Raw genomic sequence first — 21,433 nt, 5'->3', positions numbered from 1 at the left:
CTGAGAATGGATCTTAAAGGAGATTGCGGGGAGTACATAGAGGGTGGTGGGTAAAGGATCAGATTCCCAGTGGAAGGAACTGCATGAGTAAAAAAGATGCTCTTCCTTTTGGGGAAACTGAGCTGCCCTGCATGGCTAGAGCATCTGACTTGCAAGGTGGTGGCTAAGGCTGCTATGCAGGAGGGCTGGGACCGATCCTTTTAGATTTAATGCAATTGGAGTTCCTAGCTTAAAGCACAGTTTCCAAAGTTGCACTCCATAAAATGCTGTTTCTATAAGAGCCTTCATAAAGAAAGAGCTTCCTGGCTAAATAAGCTTGGATAACACCACATGCTCTATCCCTAAGTTCTTAGAGATTCCTAACGCACATTTGTATATTAGAGGTACTGAAGAGTCCTGTAGGGAAGACCCCTTGCTGCTTAGCACTGAATCCTTCTTGGTATAATTCCCGTTAACTCTGCATGAACTATACCTCGGAAAGGTCTGGCCTAGACTACTGCCTGGTCAGGCTCTTGCAAAGAAAGGATTTACTTGGCCAACGGTTAGACTGGACAAAGCCTTCCTGTCTGGAGCCACTCTGTCAGGAGGAATTGACACACCAGGCCAGGAAGACAGGATGATTAAAAAAGGCAAAGAAGAGGGGCACCTGGGTGGCTCAGTCAGTTAAGCGTCTGACTTCGGCTAAGGTCATGATCTCACAGTTTGTGAGTTCGAGCCCCATGTCATGCTATGCGCTGACAGCTCAGAGCCTGGAGCCTGCTTCGGATTCCGTGTCTCCATCTCTCTCTGCCCCTCCCGTGCTCACATTCTGTCTGTCTCTCTCAAAAATAAATAAATATTAAAAAAACCAATTTTAAAAAACAGCAAAGAAGAAAAAGCAACCTCAAGGATTGGTTAAATGTCACACTATATGTGGCAGCAGCTATATGTCATCACACCAGGTAACGGTTAGACATGTAGTACAATAGTGAATGTCACGGGAAATTATAATATTATGTAGCTATTAAAAAAAAACATGCAGGGTGCCTGGTTGGCTCAGTTGGCAGAGCATGTGACTCTTGATCTTCGGGTTGTGAGTTCAAGCTCCACGCGGGGCGTGGAGCCTACTTAAATGAATAAACAAGTAAAAATAAAAAGAACATTGGGGCGCCTGGGTGGCTCAGTCAGTTGAGCATCCGACTTTGGCTCAGGCCATGATTTTGCGGTTCATGAGTTTGAGCCCCGTGTCGGCTCTGTGCTGACAGCTCAGACTGGAGCCTGCTTCGGATTCTGTGTCTTCCTCTCTCTCTTCCCCACACTCACTGGCTCTTGCTCTCTCTCTCTCTCTCAAAAAGAAATAAACATGAAAAAATTTTCAAATAAAAATAAAAAAATAAAAAGGACATAGTAGGTCAACGTGTACTGATTTGAAAATATATCCAAAATATTCAATAAAAAAAGCAAGTGGCAGAATAATACATCCAGCATGTTCTCATTTACCTGGACGAATTAAAAGTTGTGTGTGTGTGTATGTGTGTGTGTGTGTGTGCGCGCACGCGCTTAAACGAAGCTCTGGGAAGACCTGTAGTCAACTGTGAACTGTGGTGACCTCTGGAACGGAGTGTAACAGGGGAGGAATTTCACACTTTATCCTACATACTTATGTATTGTTCCCATTACTTACAACAAATGTGGATTTTTAAATCCCCCCCTACACATTTTTAAACATTTACAGCTCTATATAAACACAAAAAACACAACGTATGTTCCCAATTTTAACCTTGAGGTGGGTGCCATCACAGGTGATTTTTTTTTTCTGTATTTTCAAAATTTGCAACCGTGAACATGGACTAGTTTTCTAACAATCACAATGAATTAGGGTAAAAGTGGGAGCCTCTGAGATCAAGGCTGCTTAGGAGGTTCTGGGGTCTTGACCCTGAGAGAGGCCTGGAGAATCGGGACCCAGGCAGGGAAGCTGCAAGTGTGCGCGCCTGTCTTCCCTTCTGGTACCTGCATCCCCTCTCCCCTCAGCCTGATCTATGCGCTCAGATCTAAGCCACCCCCATAGGCTGTTGGGGCTTTCCTCTCTCCTCCCAGGCTAATCTCTCTGGCTTCTAGCAGCTGAGTACTCCAGACTCTATGTCCAGGGGCTGGGGACGGTAAGGTTTCGCACAGAAGTCTAAGTCCTCAGGCTGGATGCCTGGGGATATGGGCACAGGCATGGGGGCTAAGGCAGCCTCCCACTTGCTCTGGGATGACAGCAGCCAAGTCAAGTTCACAGCCATGATGTTAATTATGCTCCCAGTCACCCAGCACCTTTCATGTGCCTGGCATTGTGCCGAGCAGCCTACGTAGAATATCTCACTTTCCACGACACCCAAAAGAGAGTGCAGGATGCTCGTCTTTGGTTTACACAGCTGGGGAGGTCACACAGCTGGTGAGTGGCAAAGCTGGGCTCTGGATCAAAGCAAAGGCAGAACAGCAAAGTGGCTCTGAACTGAGGGTCCAGGCTTAGCCACCCCCCAACCTCAGTAAGCACCTCTGTATAGTGAGGATAGAATTCTCGTGGGATGACGGAGTCCAAAGGAGCTGACGCAGTTAAGTACTGCACGGTAAATCACCACCCCTGGTTCTGATCACTGTTATTATTACTGCCAAGGCGGGGGGGGGGGGGGAGAACCCTCAGGGGACATGGGATAAGGATTTGCAAGCTGACCCCCTTCCTCCCAGAAGTTACCTTCAAACTCTCCACGGGAACCAAAGGGGTCTCGGTAGCTCTCGATGAACCCGATGTAACTGGGGGAGAAAAGGGCAGAGATAGAAGAGGGGCAGGTGGGGGAGGGGGGAGCCGGGGTGAAGGCTGGTGCCTCACCTCTCCACGATGGGGCCTTTGTCCTGTATCCAGAAGCGGGAGCCCCTCTTGTGTGCCTCGATGGAGCCCTGGGTGAAACTCTCTATGTACTGAACCAGCATCTGTTCCTGCCGGCTGTTGGCTGCATATGCCTGGGGGGTGGGGGGGAGCGAGGGTCGGTCAGGCCACCCACCTGTCCTGACGCCTGTCTCTGCTGCCCACAGGGATCTGGAGCTCGCACACCTCAGCCCTACCTTGGCTTTCTCCAGGTGCTCCACCACCTTCTGGAGGATGGGTGCGTAGTCCCCCCGCGTCACCCGAAAATGGCTCCCCCGGAATTCGTAGCTCTTCAGCCTGGAAGTCATTTCAGAATGCAGAGCAGGCTCTGAGGGAAGAAGGGTCGCTACTGTCAGACAGCCCAGCAGGCTCCTCCCCGTGATACTCCTTTACTCTGTGATCTTCAATGACTCCCCACTGTCTACAGAAACTAGCATAAGCTTTCATTTTCAAAAATATATAGATTACGTAATGTGAAATGTCCTTTTTATACTTTTAGAGAGAGAGTGCCTGAGGGGGAGGGGCAGCAAGGGAGAGAGAGAATCCTAGGCAGGCTCCACACTCAGCACGGAGGCCGCCACAGGGCTCAATCCCACAACCCTGGGATCATGTCCTGAGCCAAAATCCAGGGTTGAACACTCAACTGACTGAGCCACCCAGGCACTCCCATAACAGGAAATGTTCTAAGTGCTCCACACATGTTAACTCATTTAAGCCTCACATCAACTCTAGGGGGAGTGATCTCCATTTTACAGATGGGGAAACAAAGGCACTGAGAGGTAAGGTAAGTTTCTGAAGGTCACACAGGCAGCAAGTGGCAGAGCAGGATTCAAGCCTAGGGTGGCCAACTGTATTTAAAAAGACAGCCATCCCCTAACTGTAATCACAACGGGCCTTACAAGGAAACAAGAGGGTGAACACAAAGTAGGAGGCATGATGAGAGGAGGAGGAGGTTGGAGAGAGGGGAGGAAGGGGACAGGAGCCAACGAGAGCAGGCAGCCTCTAGAAGCTGAAGCTGAAAGGAGGATTTCCCCTGGAGGCTCCAGAAGGAATTGGATTCTTGTTTTTGACTTTGGACCAGAACAGTGACAGAATGTATGTGTTTTACGTGTTGTTGCTGAGCAGTAGAATAAACTTCTAGACCACGTTTAAGAAAAAAGGATAACCACGGTGTCTCCCACGAGCCAATGTGACATTTCCCATGTCCCAACATGACATCTCCCACCTCCCAGTGTGACATCCCCCATTAGGATGTGTCATTAGGATCCCTCCTCTTTTATTTTTAAAATTTTTTTTTAATGTTTATTTATTTTTGAGAGAGAGACAGAGACAGAGTGCAAGCGGGGGGGGGGCAGACAGACAGACAGACACAGAATCTGAAGCAGGCTCCAGGCTCTGAGCTGTCAGCACAGAGCCCGATGTGGGGCTCGAACCCACGAACTGTGAGATCATGACCTGAGCCGAAGTCAGACGATCAACCAACTGAGCCCGCCAGGCGCCCCTAGGATCCCTCCTTTTGACACTGGGCAGGCTTGTGACTATGGAAGTGACGCCATGTGACTGTTGAGGCCAGGTCATAAACGGTGGCTCTCTGGGAATGCTAGCCACTGTGACCACGTGAAGAAACCACATGAGGCACTTTAGCCGACAGCCCCTGACAAGGTCCTGGCCGACAGCTAGCATCTTCCACCAGGTGCATGAGTGAGAGCCTGCAGGTGATTCCAAGCCCCTGGCTGTTGATGACCCCCCTGCCTCCCCCACCCCAGCCTCCGAGTCTTCGCAGCTAAGGCCTCAGACATCGTCATCAGGCGCCAGCTGTTCCTACCGTGCTACATCCAAAGTACTGACCCAGAGAGTCTGCAAGCAGGAAACGGTGGGTTTACATCACTAAATTTGGGGGGCATTTGCCCGGAGCCATAGATAACACAACAGGCACAGCCAGGCAGCCTGGCTCGGAGCTGCGCTCTCGGGCACCGGCCCAGATGCAGGGGAGAATACGTTAAGTACTGGCCCAGCTTACAGTCCCTCGAACCCAATCTCCCTTTCCTTCGTCAAATCAAACTACTCGCCAACCAGTAAACTCCCCCTCCACCACGCTCTGGGGCTCACACTGTTCCCTCCACCAGAAGTGTGGATCCCCAGCCATCTCTTCACATACCAAATATCTGAGTTTCTACCAAGTGCCAGGCACTGGGGAGAGAGTGGTGAATGAAACATACAATTCCTCCCTTTGGGGAGCCCGTAGCCAACAACAGCAAAAAACCTGGGGAACTACTGGGCGTGCTGGTTGGAAAAGAACAGAAAAGTCACTGAAAGGCAGGGAAAGGTTCTGGAGGTGATGTCTAAGCATGGCCTTAAGGATGAGTAGGTATTCATCACGTGAGCAAATGGAGGGAAGCCTCTGAGGTGGGAAGGGGATCAGACTGTGCAAAGTCCTGGACAGCGGATGTGAGAACATGGGGTTTTCAGGAAACTGTAGGCAGCTGGGCGTGGCTGGAGCACAGAGTCTAAGAGGGAGGCTTGCAGGGATATGACGCTGGGGGCCGGGAGGAGGCGAGTGGGTGGAAAAGGGAGGGCCAGGTTGCAAAGGTCCTCATAGGGGCCTGGATATTTCTGTCCACACTGCATGCATTTCCTTCTCACCTGGCAATGGACCCCAATGTTCCTCTGAGGATCCCCCACCACGACCACCTCCAGTTCAGGTAAGAGGGAGGGGCTGACCTCATCACCTGGCTCTGAGGTAGGCTTGGGATCAGGGTCTAGACAATTAGAGATCCGTCCCCTGACCACAGGGATTGGTTCACAGATAAATATGGTACCCAGGATAGGGAAACTAGAGCCACTCCCAGACCTTATGAAGAAACTTCTGGGAGAATAGGGCCCTCTTTCTGCCGGAGTGGCCAGGCTGGTGACTATCGGGCCCCGTGTGGGGGGAACATGCTGTGGATGAAGTCAGAGAGCTGAGCCAAGACACAGAGAGAGAAATTTCTCAGGATACTGTCTGAGCAGCTGCATCCAAGGTGCTTGAAGCCATCCTTCTCCAGGAATTCTTAATTACCCAAGCCTGTTAAGTACCCTTCTGGTTCAGGCAAATCTGAAATAGATTCTTCATTTGCAAAGAGTTCTGAATGATAGGGGCGCCTGGGTGGCTCAGTTGGTTAAGCGTCCAACTCTTGGTTTTGGCTCAGGTCATGACCTCTTGGTTTGTGAGATCGAGCCCCATGTCGGGCTCTGCACTGACAGTGCGGAGCCTGCTTGGGATTCTCTCTCTCTCAAAATAAATAAACATTAAAAAAAAAAAAAAAGTTTTGAATGATACAGCAGTGAATTTGGGCTTTACCCTGAGGGTATTTGATATCAAGGAAGTGGATTTTAGTACATTAGCCATCCCTACCTTTCTATATTCCCAACCTCCAAGACACATATGGTCCCCTCTTCCACTAAGCCTTCACTGATGTACAGTTTGGATTTCTCTTCTAGGCTGTCAAGGAGCATATGGCCCAGCCTCTCTTCCCATTATTTATGTGGATTGTTATTTGTTGTGCTGGGGACCATGCCCCCCAACATGGCTCCCATTAGAGGTTTGCAGCAGTAACATCTGCCAAGTGGAATGGAACCCCTTTCCTCACTCTTGTGTTTCCCCCCATTTCTTTACTGTCACAACCAGCACCGGGGCTTGAGCTCCCTTCAGGGGGGCCACCATACACAGCACGGCATGGAGCACGGTAATGACTGTAAGTCTGCAATCAACATGGGCCGTGACTATTATGACTGCTCTTCCCTGCAGCTACCGCATAACCACGAGCCCCGGTCTTCAGTTCAGCCCCCTCCACCCTGGTCCAGGAGCACTGAGGCAGGAGTAGAAGGGGTGTGTGAAGCAGCTCACCCGTGCCAAGCACAGAAGCCAGCCGCACCTCATAGCAGGGCTTCCCATCCTGGTCCACATCCTTGAAGAGCCGTGTGTTGTAGGCACTGAGGTTCTGGAAAAGACCAGGGCAGGGGTTCTGGGGAAGAGTAAGTCCAGAGGGGGCCGCAAGGTGGAAGTAGGGGAAGGGTCATACCAGGGAGAGAAGATACAGAAGCAAAGCAGGCCGGGGCCTCTGGGGGAAGCTGCCCAAGGTGGGCTGCAGGTCAGGGTGGGCTGCAGGTCAGGCTCTCCAGCTCTGCTCTACACGTGGAGCGCTAACTTTTACTAAGCGCCGACCCGACTGGGCCCAGCACTGCATGCCCTCAGCCAACCCAGGGCTACGCGAGGCAGCAGACATGATACTGGTCACACAGCTGCTGGGAGGTGGAGCCGACATGTGGACACCAGGGCCCAGTGGGAGGCGGCTCTGACACCAGAGCATCGTCCTGCGGTCCCGCCCAGAGGCTGTCATTAAGTCCTTCCATCTGGGGTGGGGGAGCTCCATCATGGCCACCGGCCAAGGGTGAACATCGTCTTCACTGGGGCCAGGCCAACTCCCGGACAAGGATTCCCAAGTCTTGTCCACCTCAAACACCCAAGATGCCAGTGTCTCTGGGCCCAAGCTGAGACCCGGAGTGGGGGCCAGTAGTGAGGGGGCCCCGTCACACCACTGTCCCGGGCTCCTCAACCCTCAAACCTGTGAGTCCAGAAAGTCTTGGGCCAGTTTGGCATCTTCCATGGTGCAGTTCCCAGAGAAATAGGTGGTGATTCCCTGTCGAGGAAGGGGATGGACGGGAAGAAGGAACTGCCGGAGGGGAGGGGGGGTTCCTTCCCAGCACACTCCCCCCAACAGCCCCAGGTTTCTGGCACCTCCTCCCAGCAGCCTCCGCCCTGCCCCCTCCATCTCCTTCCTGGGGGGAAAAACTGTACCACACGTAACAAAGAGGGGTCTGTCTCTAGCTCCCCTGTCGCTCCACTCCTTTCACAGGCTGGCCCCCCCCACGGGCCTGCCACGTCCCTCACACCACGCAGCTGCCCAGTGGCCTCCAGAGGCCGGAAGCCTGTCCTCCCCCTCTCCCGTCTCCCCCTCCCCAGCTCCCTCTCGCTCTCGGCTCTTCTCTCCTTCCCTTCTGCACACACCACCCCGGTGTGCAGGGCTTTCAGAAAGCATCCAACCAGCCTGCTTCCTAGTTTACAAATGACAAAACCGAAGGCCACAGCGGTGTGAGCCGCTCCTCCCTAAGGCTGTGAGGCAAAGCCCACTGCCTATCCGGTACCCTTCCCCCCAAGCCTGGTGGCTTCAAGGACGCCCTCCACTCTCCTGCATGGCTGGGGGCCCTCACCTCCTTCCCCAGCCCGAGATGTCGAAGCCGTGGCTCCAGAGAGAACATGAGCTCCCCGCAGGTCTGCCAGAGGCTCCTGACTTCTTCGGGGTGCTTCTGAGCAGCCTTACTTCCCAGGAACACACGCTCCAGCTTCTCCTGCAGGGGAGGAGAGAAGAGCCACTGGCTCGGCCACACCACCCAAGCCTGTCCGCTGGGCCCTCCGCGTCCATCCCGCAGCCCTTCTCCCAGAGTCCAAGACCTTCCGGCTCAAAGAACGGTCGATGGACCAGCAGTGTTGGTGCTACTTGAGAAATGTCGACCCTCGGGCCCCACTGCAGACCCGTTCAGTCAGAAGCCGCATTTCAGCAGGACAGCTAGGCAATTTGCATATACAGTTAGCGCTCAGAGCCCTGGTATAAGAACTGTATCTGCCCGGGGGGGGCTTGGGATCCACGGTCCCGGGGAGGGACTCCCATGCCCAGGCCTCTCTACCATCCCCAGCGATGACCAGGCTCTAGTTCTGCAAGCACTTAACAGTTCACAGAACATTTCCACACCCTTCCCTTGTATGCCCCTCAGGTCAGCGCGGGCAGGAAGAAACACTGCTCTCCCCTTCTATGTGAGGAGGCTATAGTACCCAGAGAGGCTGGGTGGCTCACCCAGAGTCGTGCACCATGGCAGTGACAGGGTCAAGGCTCCGCTCGGGCCCCCGCTACCATCCCACCGGCCCCAAATTCCTCACCTTCCCCAGCCTTCCCTCAACTCACCTTGGGCAGGTTGGGAACAAACTTGGTGTCGCCAAAGGACTTGTAGTTGCCCATGTTGGAGTAGACACCTGCGGCATAGACCAGGAACGCCTGCGGGGGAGGTGGGCATCAGAGACCTCTGGCAGCACAGCCCCCCCCACACCAGGGAGGTCCCCTCCTAAGATGGTAACACCCAGAGGAACCAGTATAGGCGAGCCTGGGAAATTGGGGGGCAGGGCCCCAGTCTGGCCGCAAAACACTTTCACACGCCCATTGTCCAGCCAAACCAGTCTTTTCGGCAGCCCCCAAACTCATCCACCTTCCTTCCCATTCTGCCCAGCACCCTCCCAGCCACTTGCAGCCACCTCATCTGACCTCAAAAGCCCCGTTTAGACACTGCCTCCTTCCAGGAAGCCCGGGTGGCTCAGTCCATTGAGCGTCTGACTGTGGCTCAGGTCATGATCTCGTGGTTCATGGGTTCGAGCCCCAGGTCAGGCTCTGTGCTGACAGCTCAGAGCCTGGAGCCTGCTTCCAATTCTGTGTCTCCTTCTCTCTCTCTCTGCTCCTCCCCCATTCACCCTGTCTCTGTCTCTCTCTCAAATATAAATAAGCAGAAAAATTAATAAAAAAGCAAACAAAAAACACACTGCCTCCTTCTATAGAAAGCCTGTCCTCTGCGTCCAACCTGCCAGGAAGCTGGCATTGAAAGCATCGAATGATAGAGCCAGAGAGGCCTTGATCAGGGGCTCTACAGCTTTTGCAGGCCCAAAACTTAAAAGTCTTCCTTCCCCTGGTAACAAGACCTCAATCTTCCTCTGGAAAAGGGGGGACTCTCCCTTCCCTAACTCGCCATGTAGGCATAGGCTGAGGCAAGACTGTAAAAGCCCTGCCCAGGCAACTTCCAAGTGGCAGAGAGTCTCTTTTCATACTAGGGATCACCCTGGAGCTCCTCTATTGAAGTGAGGAAAGAAAGCAAAGCTGAGAGATGAAGATCGCATCACAATGGTAGCACCGCGCCCCTGAATCTAGCCATGCCTGAAGCCTGACCTAGCCCTGGACTCCTCAATTGTGTGAACCAATAATTCTCTTTTTTATTATTTACTTATTAATTTTAAAAAATTGGAAGGCTTCACAAATTTGTGTGTCATCCCCATGCAGGGGCCATGCTAATCTTCTCTGCATCGTCCCAACTTTAGTATATGTGCGGCTGCAGTGAGCACACTTTCTTTTTAAAAATACCTTATTTTTTAGAGCATTTTAGGTTCACAGCAAAACTGAGCCAAAAGCATACAAATTCTCCAGGTACTCCCTACCCCCACACATGAACAGCCTCCCCTATTATCAACATCTTCCACTAGAGTAGCACATGTGTTACAACTGGTGAGCCGACATGGACACATCAGCACCCAAAGACCTCAGTCTACATTAGGGTTCACTCCTGGCATTGTGCGTTCTATGGGTTTAGACAAATATGTGACATATATCCAGTATTAGGTATACTCCTCTGTACTATAGAAGAGTTTCACTGCCCTAAATCTCCCTCCCCTCACTGGCTGGCAACCACTGAGTTTTATTACCTCCATGGTTTTATCTTTTCCAGAATATCATACAGTTGGAATCAAATGCACATAGACTTTTTTTTTTAAGTTTATTTATTTATTTTGAGAGAGAGAGTGTGTGTGCGCACACTCTCCTCACATGCTTATTTGCCATCTGTATTATCTTTTTTGGTAAAGTATCTGTTACAGTCTTTTGGCCCATTGTTTAATTGGGTTGCTTGTTTTCTTATTGTTGAGTTTTTTTAACTCTTATTTTTTTTTTAATGTATATTCATTTTGAGAGAGAGAGGCAAGCAGGGAAGGGGCAGAGAAAGAGGGAGAGAGAGAATCTCAAGCAGGCTTCGTGCTGTCAGCACAGAGTCCGATGTGGGGCTCAAACCCATAAACCCTGAGNTGTGTCTCTTGCAGTTATTTTTTCAGAGTCTGTGGCTTGACTTTTCATTTTCTTGACAGTGTCATTGACAAAGCAGATGTTTTTAATTATACTGAAGCTCAGCTTGTTAACTATTTCTTTACAGATCATACTTGGCATTGTACCTAAAAAGTCATCTCCCTACCCAAGGTCATCTACCTTTTCTGTTCTCTTCCGGGAGTTTTTCAGTTTTGCATTTAATATCTAAATTTGTGGTCCACTTTGCATTAACTTCTGTTAAAGACATAAGGTCCACATTCTTTTTTTTTTTAAATTTTTTTAAATGTTTTATTTATTTCTGAGAGAGAGAGAGAGAGACAGCGTATGCAGGGGAGGGTCAGAGAGAGAGAAAGATACAGAATCTGAAACAGGCTCCAGGCTCTGAGCTGGCTGTCAGCACGGAGCCCGACGTGGGGCTCAAACACATGAACTGTGAGATCATGACCTGAGCCGAAGTCGGACGCATAGCCAACTGGGCCACCCAGGCACCCCTCTTTTTTTTTCTTTTTTGAGAGACAGAGAGAAAGCGCTCGTGCAGACATGCACACAGGGGAGGGGCAGAGAGAGAGGGACAGAGAATACCAAGCAGGTTCTGTGCCATCACCCCAGACCCTAACGTGGGGCTCAAACCCACAAACCATGAGATCATGATCCGAGCTGAAACCAAGAGTCGGTGGTTTAACTGACTGAGCCACCCAGGCACCACCACCCCTTTTTTTTCAGATGTGGATGTTCCAGAACTATTAGCTGAAAATTTCAGACTATTTTTACCCTATTGTGTTGCCTTCACTCCTTTGTCAAAGATCAGTTGACTGTATTTATGGGGGTCCATTTCTGGGCTTTTTATTCTATTCTGTTGATCTTTTGTCTGCCGTTTTGCCAACACCACACTGTCTTGATTACTGTGGCTTTATAGCTAAGTCTTAAAGTTGAGTGGTACTGATCCTCTAACTTTGTTTTCTTCACTACTGTGTTAGCTATTCTGGGCCTTTACCCTCTTTACTCAGTTTGTGTTGAAAATAAAATAACTTGCTGTGATTTTTATTTGGGTTGCACTGAATCTATAGGTAAAGTTCGGAAGAACTGACATCTTTTTCTTTTTATGTTTATTTATTTTGGGAAAGAGACAGAGGGAGTGAATGAGTTGGGAAGGGGCAGAGAGAGAGAGAGAAAATCAGAAGCAGGTTCTGTGCTGTCAGAGGAGAGCCTGACTCAGGGCTCAATCTCACAAACCGTGAGATCATGACCTGAGCTGAAATTAAGAGTCGGACGCTTAACTGACTGAGCCACCCAGGTGCATCAAATGATGTCTTGACAATACTGAATCTTCCTGTTCATGAACATGGACCATCTCTCCATTTACTTAGTTCTTGGATATCTTTCATCAGGTTTGTAGCTTTTCTCCTATAGGCCTTGTACATAGTTTGGTGTATTTTTAACTTAAAATTTCACTTTCTTGTATGCTACTGGAAACGGTATTATGTTTTTAATGTCAGTCTTTTTGTTCATTGCTGCTATATTAAAAGCAATAGACTTTGTATATTAACTTTATATCCTGTAACCTTATTATAATTGCTTAGGATGTCCAGGAGGTTTTTTTGGCCAATTATTTTGGGTTATGTATATAGATGATCATATTTTCTGTGAACAAAGACAGTTTTGTGTCTTCCGTCTCAATCTGTATACTTTTTATTTATTTCCTGTTCTTGCCTTATTGCATTAGCTAGGACTTCTGGAACAATGTTGAAAAGCAGTGGTGAGGGGACTTCCATGCCTTGTTCCTGATCTTAGTGAGAAAACTCAAGTTTTTCACCCTTAAATATGATGTTAGCTGTAGGGTTTTTGTAGATAGGCTTTATCTTTATCAAGTTGAGGAAGCTACCCTCTATTCCTAGAGAGTTTTTATGATGAATGGGTGCCGGATTTTATGATGAATGGGTGCACTCCCAGGATAAATCCTACTTGGTCATGGTGTATAATTCTTTAAACATTGTTGGATTTGATTTGCTAATATTTTGTTGAGGATTTTTGCATCTATGAAAATGAGAGATATTGGTCTATAGTTTTCTTTTAGTGTCTTTGTCTGGTTTGGGTATTAGGATAATGTTGGCTTCATAAAATTAATTTGGAAGGATTCCCTCTTCCCTCTTTTGAAAGAGATTATAGAGAATTGGTATAATGTTGTCCTTAAATGTTTGGTATAATTTACCAGTAAACCCATGTCAACCTGGTATTTTCTGTTTGGAAGGTTATTGATTGTTGATTGAATGTCTTTAATGTCCATGGGATCTATAGTGATGTCCCATCTTTCACTTCTGATATTAATAGTTTATGACTTCTTTTTCGTTTAGATTGGCTAGAGACTTTTTAATCATTATGGTCTGAATGCTGGTGTCCCCCATGCCAATTCATACATTGAACCGTAACCCCCACAATGATGGGATTAGAAGGTGGGACCTTTGGGAGGTGCTTAGGGCAAGAGCCCTCATCATTAGGATTGGTGCCTTTATAAAAGACACTAGAAAGCTAGTTCACCCACTCCATGATGATAGGACACAGTGAGAAGTCAGCACTGTGCAAACTGGGAAGGGACCTTCACCAAAACTTGACTATGTGGGTGCCCTGAACTTGAATGTTCAGCCTCCAGAACTCTGAGGAATAAATTTGTTTATAAGCCACTCGGTGGTATTTTGTTACAGCAGCCCATATGGACCAAAATATGTTTTGCTGATATTTTCAAGAACCACCTTTTGGTTTCATTAATTTTCTCCACTAATTTCCTGTTTTTAATTTTATTGATTTCTGCTCTAAATCTTTTTATTTCTTTTCTTCTATTTACTCTGGATTTAATTTGCTCTTCTTTTTCTCTTTTCCTAAGGTGGAAGCTTAGATTATGGATTTTAGATCTTCCTTCTTTTCTTTTTTTTTTTTTAATTTTTTTTTTTAATGTTTTATGCATTTCTAGGAGAGAGAGAGAGACAGCATGAGCAGGGGAGGGTCAGAGAGAGAGGGAGTCACAGACTGAAACAGGCTCCAGGCTCTGAGCTGGCAGTCAGCACAGAGCCCGACGCGGGGCTCCAACCCACGAACCACGAGATCATGACCTAAGCGAAAGTCAGACGCTTAACCGACTAAGCCACCCAGGCGCCCCTCTTCTTTTCTAATATATGCATTCAATGCTATAAATTTCCCTCTAAGAAATGCTTTTGCTGCATCCCACAAATTTTGATAAGCTGGGTTTTCATTTTCATTCAAAATATTTTAAAATTTCTCTTGAGATTTCTTCTTTGAGTCATGTGTTATTTAGAAATGTGTTGTTTAATCTCCAAGTATTTTGGAATTTTCCAGCTATCTTTCTGTTATTAATACCTAATTGAATTCCTTTTCTTTATTAGATAGGCTTCACGCCCAGTGTGGAGCCCACTGTGGGGCTTGAACTCATGACCTCGAGATCAAAACCTGAGCCAAGATGAAGAGTCCAACACTTAACCAACTGAGCTACCTAGGTACCCCTAATCTAATTCCATTTTGATCTGAGAGCAGACATTGTATTACTCCACTCTTTTAAATATGTTAAAATATGTTTTATAGATCTAAATGTGGTCTGTCTTGGTAGATCTTCCATATAAGCTTGAGAATACATATTCTGCTATTGTTGGATGAAGTAGTCTATAGATGTCTATGATATCCAGCTGACTGATGGTGTTGTTGAGTTCAACTATGTCCTTACCGATTTTCTGTTTGGTAGATCTATTTATTTAAAACAATTTTTTTAGGGGCGCCTGCGTGGTTCAGTCAGTTAAGCGTCTGACTTCGGCTCAGATCATGATCTCACGGCTCATGGGTTCGAGCTCCGCGTTGAGCTCTGTGCTGACAGCTAGCTCAGAGCCTGGAGCCTGCTTCTGATTCTGTGTCTTCCTCTCTCTCTGACCCTCCCCTGTTCACACTGTCTCTCTCTCTCTCAAAAATAAATAAAACATTAAATTTTTTTTTAATTTTAAAAAATATTTATTCATTTTTAAAAGNCGGCTCATGGGTTCGAGCTCCGCGTTGAGCTCTGTGCTGACAGCTAGCTCAGAGCCTGGAGCCTGCTTCTGATTCTGTGTCTTCCTCTCTCTCTGACCCTCCCCTGTTCACACTGTCTCTCTCTCTCTCAAAAATAAATAAAACATTAAATTTTTTAATTTTAAAAAATATTTATTCATTTTTAAAAGGGGGGGGGCAGAGAGAGAGGGAGACACAGAATCCAAAGCAGGTTCAGGTTCCAAGCTGTCAGCACAGAGCCTGACGCGGGGCTTGAACTCACCAACTGTGAGATCATGACCTGAGCCAAAGCTGGATGCTTAACTGAGCCACCCAGGCATCCCCTACTTCTTTTATTTTTAATAAATTTTTAAAATTTCTGAGAGAGAGAGAGCACACAAGCAGGGGAGAAGAGCAGGAGAGAGAGAATGTCTCCACACCGAGTGTGGAACCTGAAACAGGGCTCGACCCCACAACCCTGGGATCGTGACTTGAGCCAAAATCAAGAATTGGACACTCAGCTGACTAAGCCACCCAGGTGCCTCGATCTGTCTATTTCTGATGGAAGGGTATTAATGTCTCCAACTATAGTACTGGATTCATCTAATTCTCCTTGTAGTTCTGCAAGTTTTGGTCTCAAATATTTTGATGCTCTGTTAGACACATACACATTAAAGACCACTGTCTTCTTGTAGAACTCTTTTATCATTATGTAATGTACTCTTTATCCCTGATAACTCCAGACTCTGAAGTTCACAACATTAATATAGCTACTACCACTTTCTTTTGGCTAATGTTGGTATGGCATACCTTTCTCCATCTATTTACTTTTAATTTATATGTATCTTTTTTTTTTTTTTTAATGTTTTATTTCTTTCTATGAGAGAGAGAGAGACAGCGTGAGCAGGGGAGGGTCAGAGAGAGAGGGAGTCAGAGACTGAAACAGGCTCCAGGCTCTGAGCTGGCAGTCAGCACAGAGCCCGACGCGGGGCTCGAACCCATGAACCGCGAGATCATGACCCAAGCGAAAGTCGGACGCTTAACCGACTAAGCCACCCAGGCGCCCCATAATTTATATGTATCTTTAAGTGGGTTGCTTATAGGCAGCATATATTTGGGTCTTGTTTTTTGATCCATTCCGACAATCTCTGTCTTTTAATTGGTACATTTAGACCACTGACATTCAAAGTGATTACTGATATGGTTAGATTATATCTACCATATTTGTTACTGTTTTCTATTTGTTGTCCTTGTTTATTCCTATTTTCATCTTCCATTCTTTCTCTGCCTTTTGTAGTAGTAACTGAGCCTTTTACATGAGTCCATTTTCTCTCTTTTCTTAGCTCATTAGTTATGCCTTTTCACTTTTTAGTGACTGCCCTAGATTTTGCAATATGCATTTATAACTAATCCAAGTCCATGTTCATGTAACACTATACTGCTTCATGGATAATGGGAGTAGCTTGTAACAGAATAATTCTAATTCCTGTCTTCTTTCCCATGTATCATTGCTGTCATCTATTTTACCTGTATATAAGCATACATAAGTTTTATGTATGTATAAATATGTAAATTATATACATAATATAGATGAATATAAGCATACCTAATCGAATACATGGTTGCTATTGTTAGTTTGAACAAATGGTTATCTCTTAGATCAATTAAGAATCAACAAAAATAGCAGGGCGCCTGGGTGGCTTAGTCGGTTGAGCGTCCGACTTTCGCTTAGGTCATGATCTCGCGGTTCATGGGTTCGGGCCCCACGACGGGCTCTGTACTGACTGCCAGCTCAGAGCCTGGAGCCTGTTTCAGTCTGTGACTCCCTCTCTCTCTGACCCTCCCTGCTCACGCTGTCTCTCTCTCTCTCTCTCCTAGAAATAAATTTTTAAAAAAAAAACATTTAAAAAAAAAGAATCAACAAAAATAGGGACACTTATCTCACTCAGAAGAGTGTGCAGCTCTTGATCTTGGGGTTGTGAGTTCAAGCCCTACGTTGGGTATAGAGAATATTTAAATATTTTTTTAAAAATTTTTAATGTTTTATTTTACCTTCACTTATTCCTTCTCTAATGCACTCGCTTTCTTAATGCAGATTTGAGTTCTGGACCTATATCTTTTTTCTTTTCCCTGAAGAACTTTTAACATTTCTTGCAAAGCAGGCCTACCAGCAATACATTGCCTCAATTTTTGTTTGAGAAAGTCTGTTTTTCCTTCACTTTTTTTTAAGTTTATTTATTTTGAGAAAGAGAGAGAGAGGCAAAAGAGGAGGAGGGACAGAGAGAGAAGGAGAGAGAGAATCCCAAGCATGTTCTGTGCTATTAGCACACGGAACCCGACATGGGGCCCAATCTCACAAACTACGATACGAGATCATGACCTGGGCCAAAATCAAGAGTCGGACATTCAACCGACTGAGCCACCCTGAAGGCGCCCCTTCTTTCATTACTGAAGGATAATTTCACAAGGTACAGAATTATAGGTTGGTGGATTTTTCTCTCAACACTTCAAATAATCCAACCCACTTTCTTCTTGCCCGTGTGGTTTCTGAGAAGTTGGATGCAATTCTTATCTTTGTTCCTCTAAAGGTTAAGATCGTTTTTCCTCCAGCTTCTTCCAGAACTTTTGCTTTGATTTTCTGTACTTTGAGAATATGCCTAAGTGTAGTTTTTTATGACATTTAATATTCTGCTTAGTGTTCACTGGGCTTTGTGGATCTGTGGTTTAGTATCTGACATTAATGTGGGGAAATTCTTGGTCATAATTGTTTCAGATATTTCTTCTGTTTCTTTCTTCCTCTTCTGGTGTTCCCATTACATATACGTTACAGCTCCTATGTTGCTCTACAGTTCTCAGATGCTCTGTTCTGGNNNAAATTTCTATTGGGATATCCTCAATCTCAGTGAGTCCTTCCTCAGCTGCATCAAGTCTACCAATAAGCCCAGAAAAGGCATTCTTCATTTATTTTTAGTGTTTTTAAATTTCTAGCATTTTTGGTTCTTTCTTAGGATCTCCATCTCTCTGCCCATCTGTTTTTGCATGTGGTCTACTTTATCCGTTAGGGTCCTTAGCATATTAATGACAGCTGTTTTAATTGCTGATCAGTCCAATGCACCTGCCACATCTGAATCTGGTTCTGATGCGTTCTCTGTCTCTTCACACTGTGTTTTTTGCTTTTTTATTATGTTCTGTTATTTTTCTTGAGAGCCAGACATGATGTCCTACGTAAAAAGAACTGCTGTAAATAGGCCTTTCGTAATGTGATCGCAAGGTGTGGGAGTACAGGAAGTATTCTATAGTCCCATGATTAGGTCTCATTAGTCTGTTAGAGAGCCTTTACCTCTGGACTGTGAACTCCATATGCGCTTCTCGGTCCTGTGTCCCTACCCACCCTTAGATGGGACAGGATGATTTAGAACTCTCTGGAGTGGGATATTTTCCTCTGCCCAGGTCAGTTAGGCTCCGATAAAACCCTAGCACATTAGGTTCTGGTGAAACAGTTCCTCGTAAGAGCAAAATGTTAAGAACAGAATGTTCTGGCATTTTTCAAAAGCAGTTCCCTTTCCCGTACCCCTGCCAGAAGCACAAGGGGCTTTTTCTCTGAAATTCATTGTGAGGACCAAGTCAAGATCCTGGAGGTAAAATTCCCAAAAGTGTGGGGGCCTCTTCTGTGACTGAGTCCCTCTGGAATTTTTAACTCTCAGAGCTGTCCACACTGGAGCCTCCAGCAATTTGTCAATTATGGTTTAGGTTTTCCTACCCTAGCGCTGGTTGTGGGGGAAGCTTCTGCTCATAAATGTTTGCCGTTTAAGTTGTGATTCTCCGTACCTACCTGACTATCTCTCCAATTTGGGAGCGGCAGTTAGCCCTGTGGCCTCACTTCTCTTAAGGACATAAGAAAAGCTGTTGTTTTTCTGGGTTGTCCTGCCTTTTACTTGTCATTAGGACAGACTGGTGACTTGTAGGTTCCCTGCATGCTGGACTGGAAACTGGAAGTTATGAATTTCATGTTCACTGAAGCCAATTTGAGGTGGGCCTCTGCTATTTGCAAACAAAAATATCCCAATGAAAACAGTAGTGCTTACAGCGCTTTCCTATGTCCAAGCACTTTGCTCACTGTTAACTCTTTTCATGAGTAAACCAAGGCCGAGAGATGGGATGCCGATTACTAAAAGTTAAAAAAAGGTAGAAGAAACAGCCTGGGCCTCAGCTCAGAGAGAAGCAATCCAATCCCTTTATTTTACATATAGAAAAAACAGGCCACATTCTCATACATTCTGGGTGAAACTTCTGCAGAAGATGATTTAATAACATCAATCAATTGTAAACATACAGAGCCTTTGACCCAGCAATGCTACTTCTAGAAATAGATCCTACTCACACATATGAGTGCACACGTATGCTCATTGTGGTGCTATTTCTAGGAAGAATCAGGAACAGTCTAAATATCCGACAACAAGGAAAAGATTAAATTGATTCTGGTGTACACTGCAGTGGAATGGTTCACAGTCAACCAAAAGAATGAGGTGGATTTTCAGGTACCCTACAGAAGTTCTCCAAGATATGGTGTTCAATTAAAAAGAAAAAAAAGGCAGGACTCATAAGAACATGGAGAGCATGCTCTCATTTACATAAAACACAAAATGAGGAACTGGTACACGTGTGCATGTACACGTGTAGGTATGCAATACACAGACAGAGGGATGGAAAGGCTGCACACCGCACCATCCGATGAGTGATCTTTGTGTTTTGTTTTGTGTCTTTCTGCATTGCAGCGATGCACTACAATGCATTTACATATTACCTGACCAACAGACCCACGAACAAAACCAGGGGACAGGCGGGGACACACAACATGATAGAGGAAGATCTGGTCCAGAACTCAGACCTCCTGATTCCTACCCTGGACTCATTCCTCTACCGCTTCTGAATCTCCACGGCTGTTGCCTCTACTCACAGCCCCTGTTATAATCACAGCAGCCACTATTTATCTTGGAGTCGGGTCACTGCAGCCCTAGCAGGTACGGACTACCCTCATGCATGTTTTACAGATAAAACTGAGGCTCTGGGAGAGGAGGTTCCTGTATTTGCAAACTTTGGTCTAATCTAAAGAGAAAGGCCTCTGTACCCAGGCTTGCAGTCCCTCGTACCCAGAAGCCCCTCAGGAAATGCAGGATGACCTAAAAGAACTGACCTGATACTCCTCCTCGGTAAGGCCCTCAGCCAGGGCATGCTGGCGCAGCTGGTCTGGGTCCTGGGCACGGAAGAGGCGGCTGAGCAGGGCATAGATGTAGGGAGCCTCAGGGGAGGTCTGCAGCAGCACAGCCAGGCCTCCGTACCAGGCGGCCCGGGACAGATGGTGGGCATACAGGCGCTCTGTGGGTGACAGCAGGCGGAAGGCCTCGCGGCAGTCCAGGCTAGACACACCGATGTCATTGGGCAGGATGTACTGGGCGTCCGCCATGGGCCCTGCTGAGAACCATCACCATCATCACAGCCATCATTTAGCACACACCTAGCTCTGCTCTCTTGTGGTCTCATTTAATCCTCCCCCAAAACCCATTCACCAGATATGCTAACTGAGGCTTAGAGGTTAGGTGATTCCCCCAAGGATACTACAAAATACATTGGTGGATCACATTTGGCCTGGGGCCCCTAAACCTTAAAGAATGAATTCAACTACCAGTATTACAGATGGGGAAACCGAGGCCCAGAGAGGTTAGGAGCTTTGCCTAATAACACAAGGGAGAGATCAGAAGCTGAGACCCTCATCTCTAGGCTCCCCGCGGGGGGGCCCTCAGCCTCCCCTCCTCCTTCTCTGACTTTCTGGCCTCCTCTTCAAAATTCTCCTGAATTCTGAATTCTTCAATTTCACCCACCACTGTGTTCACAGAGTTCCATGCTACCAGTTGGAAGACCCAGGTTCCAAACCTGGTTCAGCTCTAGAGTTCTAAAATCAAGTCAGTTTTCACTTTTCCGTGCCTCCGTTTCCACCTCTGTAAAATGGGGGTGATGATAACGCCAACCTCACCGGGACGGTGTGCAAGCTGTCTCACTCTCATCCTTCTAACTACCTCTTCCTTGGCCCTCCATTCTCCTACCCTCTCCCTGTGCTCGGCCAGGAGCGGCACAGAGCCGCAGAAGTTCGGAGCTGGAAGAAAACTCATTTCACAGACGGCGAGACTGAGGCTTAGAGAGGCCAACAAACTTACCGAACTCTCACAGCCCCGTTCGGACCCAGGATCTCCCAATCCAGGGCATTGTCCATACCGCCCTCGCTTCCCCACCACTCCGGATGCTCCGCCCCAATAGCACTAACTACCCACCCCCCGCCTCCTCGGGTTAACTCTTTGCTGCCCGGAGGGTTCCTTGGCATAGGGGCCACAATGAATGTGGAAGGGGTACTGGATGGAAGACAGAAAAAGAATGATCTTGTGTTCGGTCCAGACTCGCTCTGTCCCCCGAGGACGACGCATTGTGACCCCAAAACCCGGGCGCCGCGCCTCACCTGCAGCAGCTGCTCGGATCGCAAACTCACTTCCTGCTTCCGGCTCCCCCATTCATTGGGGCTCCG

At 47.3% G+C, this 21,433-nt stretch overlaps 1 protein-coding gene and 1 non-coding gene across 6 annotated transcripts in view; both read right to left on the bottom strand.

The window, feature by feature from the left end:
- The window catches only part of DPP3 (dipeptidyl peptidase 3), a 38,184-nt gene extending 16,768 nt beyond the window's left edge, over positions 1-21,416 (bottom strand). For 2 of the 5 annotated variants that reach the window (XM_077771380.1, XM_077771381.1), the window contains exons 1-9: positions 21,368-21,416; positions 20,054-20,331; positions 8,887-8,976; positions 8,138-8,275; positions 7,492-7,566; positions 6,774-6,867; positions 3,085-3,215; positions 2,852-2,982; positions 2,717-2,775 (exon numbers count right to left, since the gene is read on the bottom strand). In XM_077771380.1, the coding sequence (XP_077627506.1) occupies positions 2,717-2,775; positions 2,852-2,982; positions 3,085-3,215; positions 6,774-6,867; positions 7,492-7,566; positions 8,138-8,275; positions 8,887-8,976; positions 20,054-20,323 (988 nt within the window). In that variant the 5' untranslated portion in view covers positions 20,324-20,331; positions 21,368-21,416. Of the gene's footprint in view, positions 1-2,716; positions 2,776-2,851; positions 2,983-3,084; positions 3,216-6,773; positions 6,868-7,491; positions 7,567-8,137; positions 8,276-8,886; positions 8,977-20,053; positions 20,332-21,071; positions 21,148-21,367 lie in introns of those variants that run through there. The other 3 variants (XM_077771383.1, XM_077771382.1, XM_077771384.1) reach the window with 3 other exon arrangements.
- LOC144237753 (U6 spliceosomal RNA) lies at positions 9,979-10,087 on the bottom strand. The gene has a single exon (XR_013336933.1). It is a non-coding gene; the product is annotated as a U6 spliceosomal RNA (small nuclear RNA).
- Positions 21,417-21,433: the final 17 nt, after the last annotated feature.

Source organism: Crocuta crocuta, unplaced genomic scaffold, assembly GCF_008692635.1.
Source record: "Crocuta crocuta isolate KB4526 unplaced genomic scaffold, BGI_CrCroc_1.0 scaffold647, whole genome shotgun sequence".
NCBI lineage: Eukaryota > Metazoa > Chordata > Mammalia > Carnivora > Hyaenidae > Crocuta > Crocuta crocuta.
This window is presented reverse-complemented; position numbering and strand designations above follow the sequence as displayed.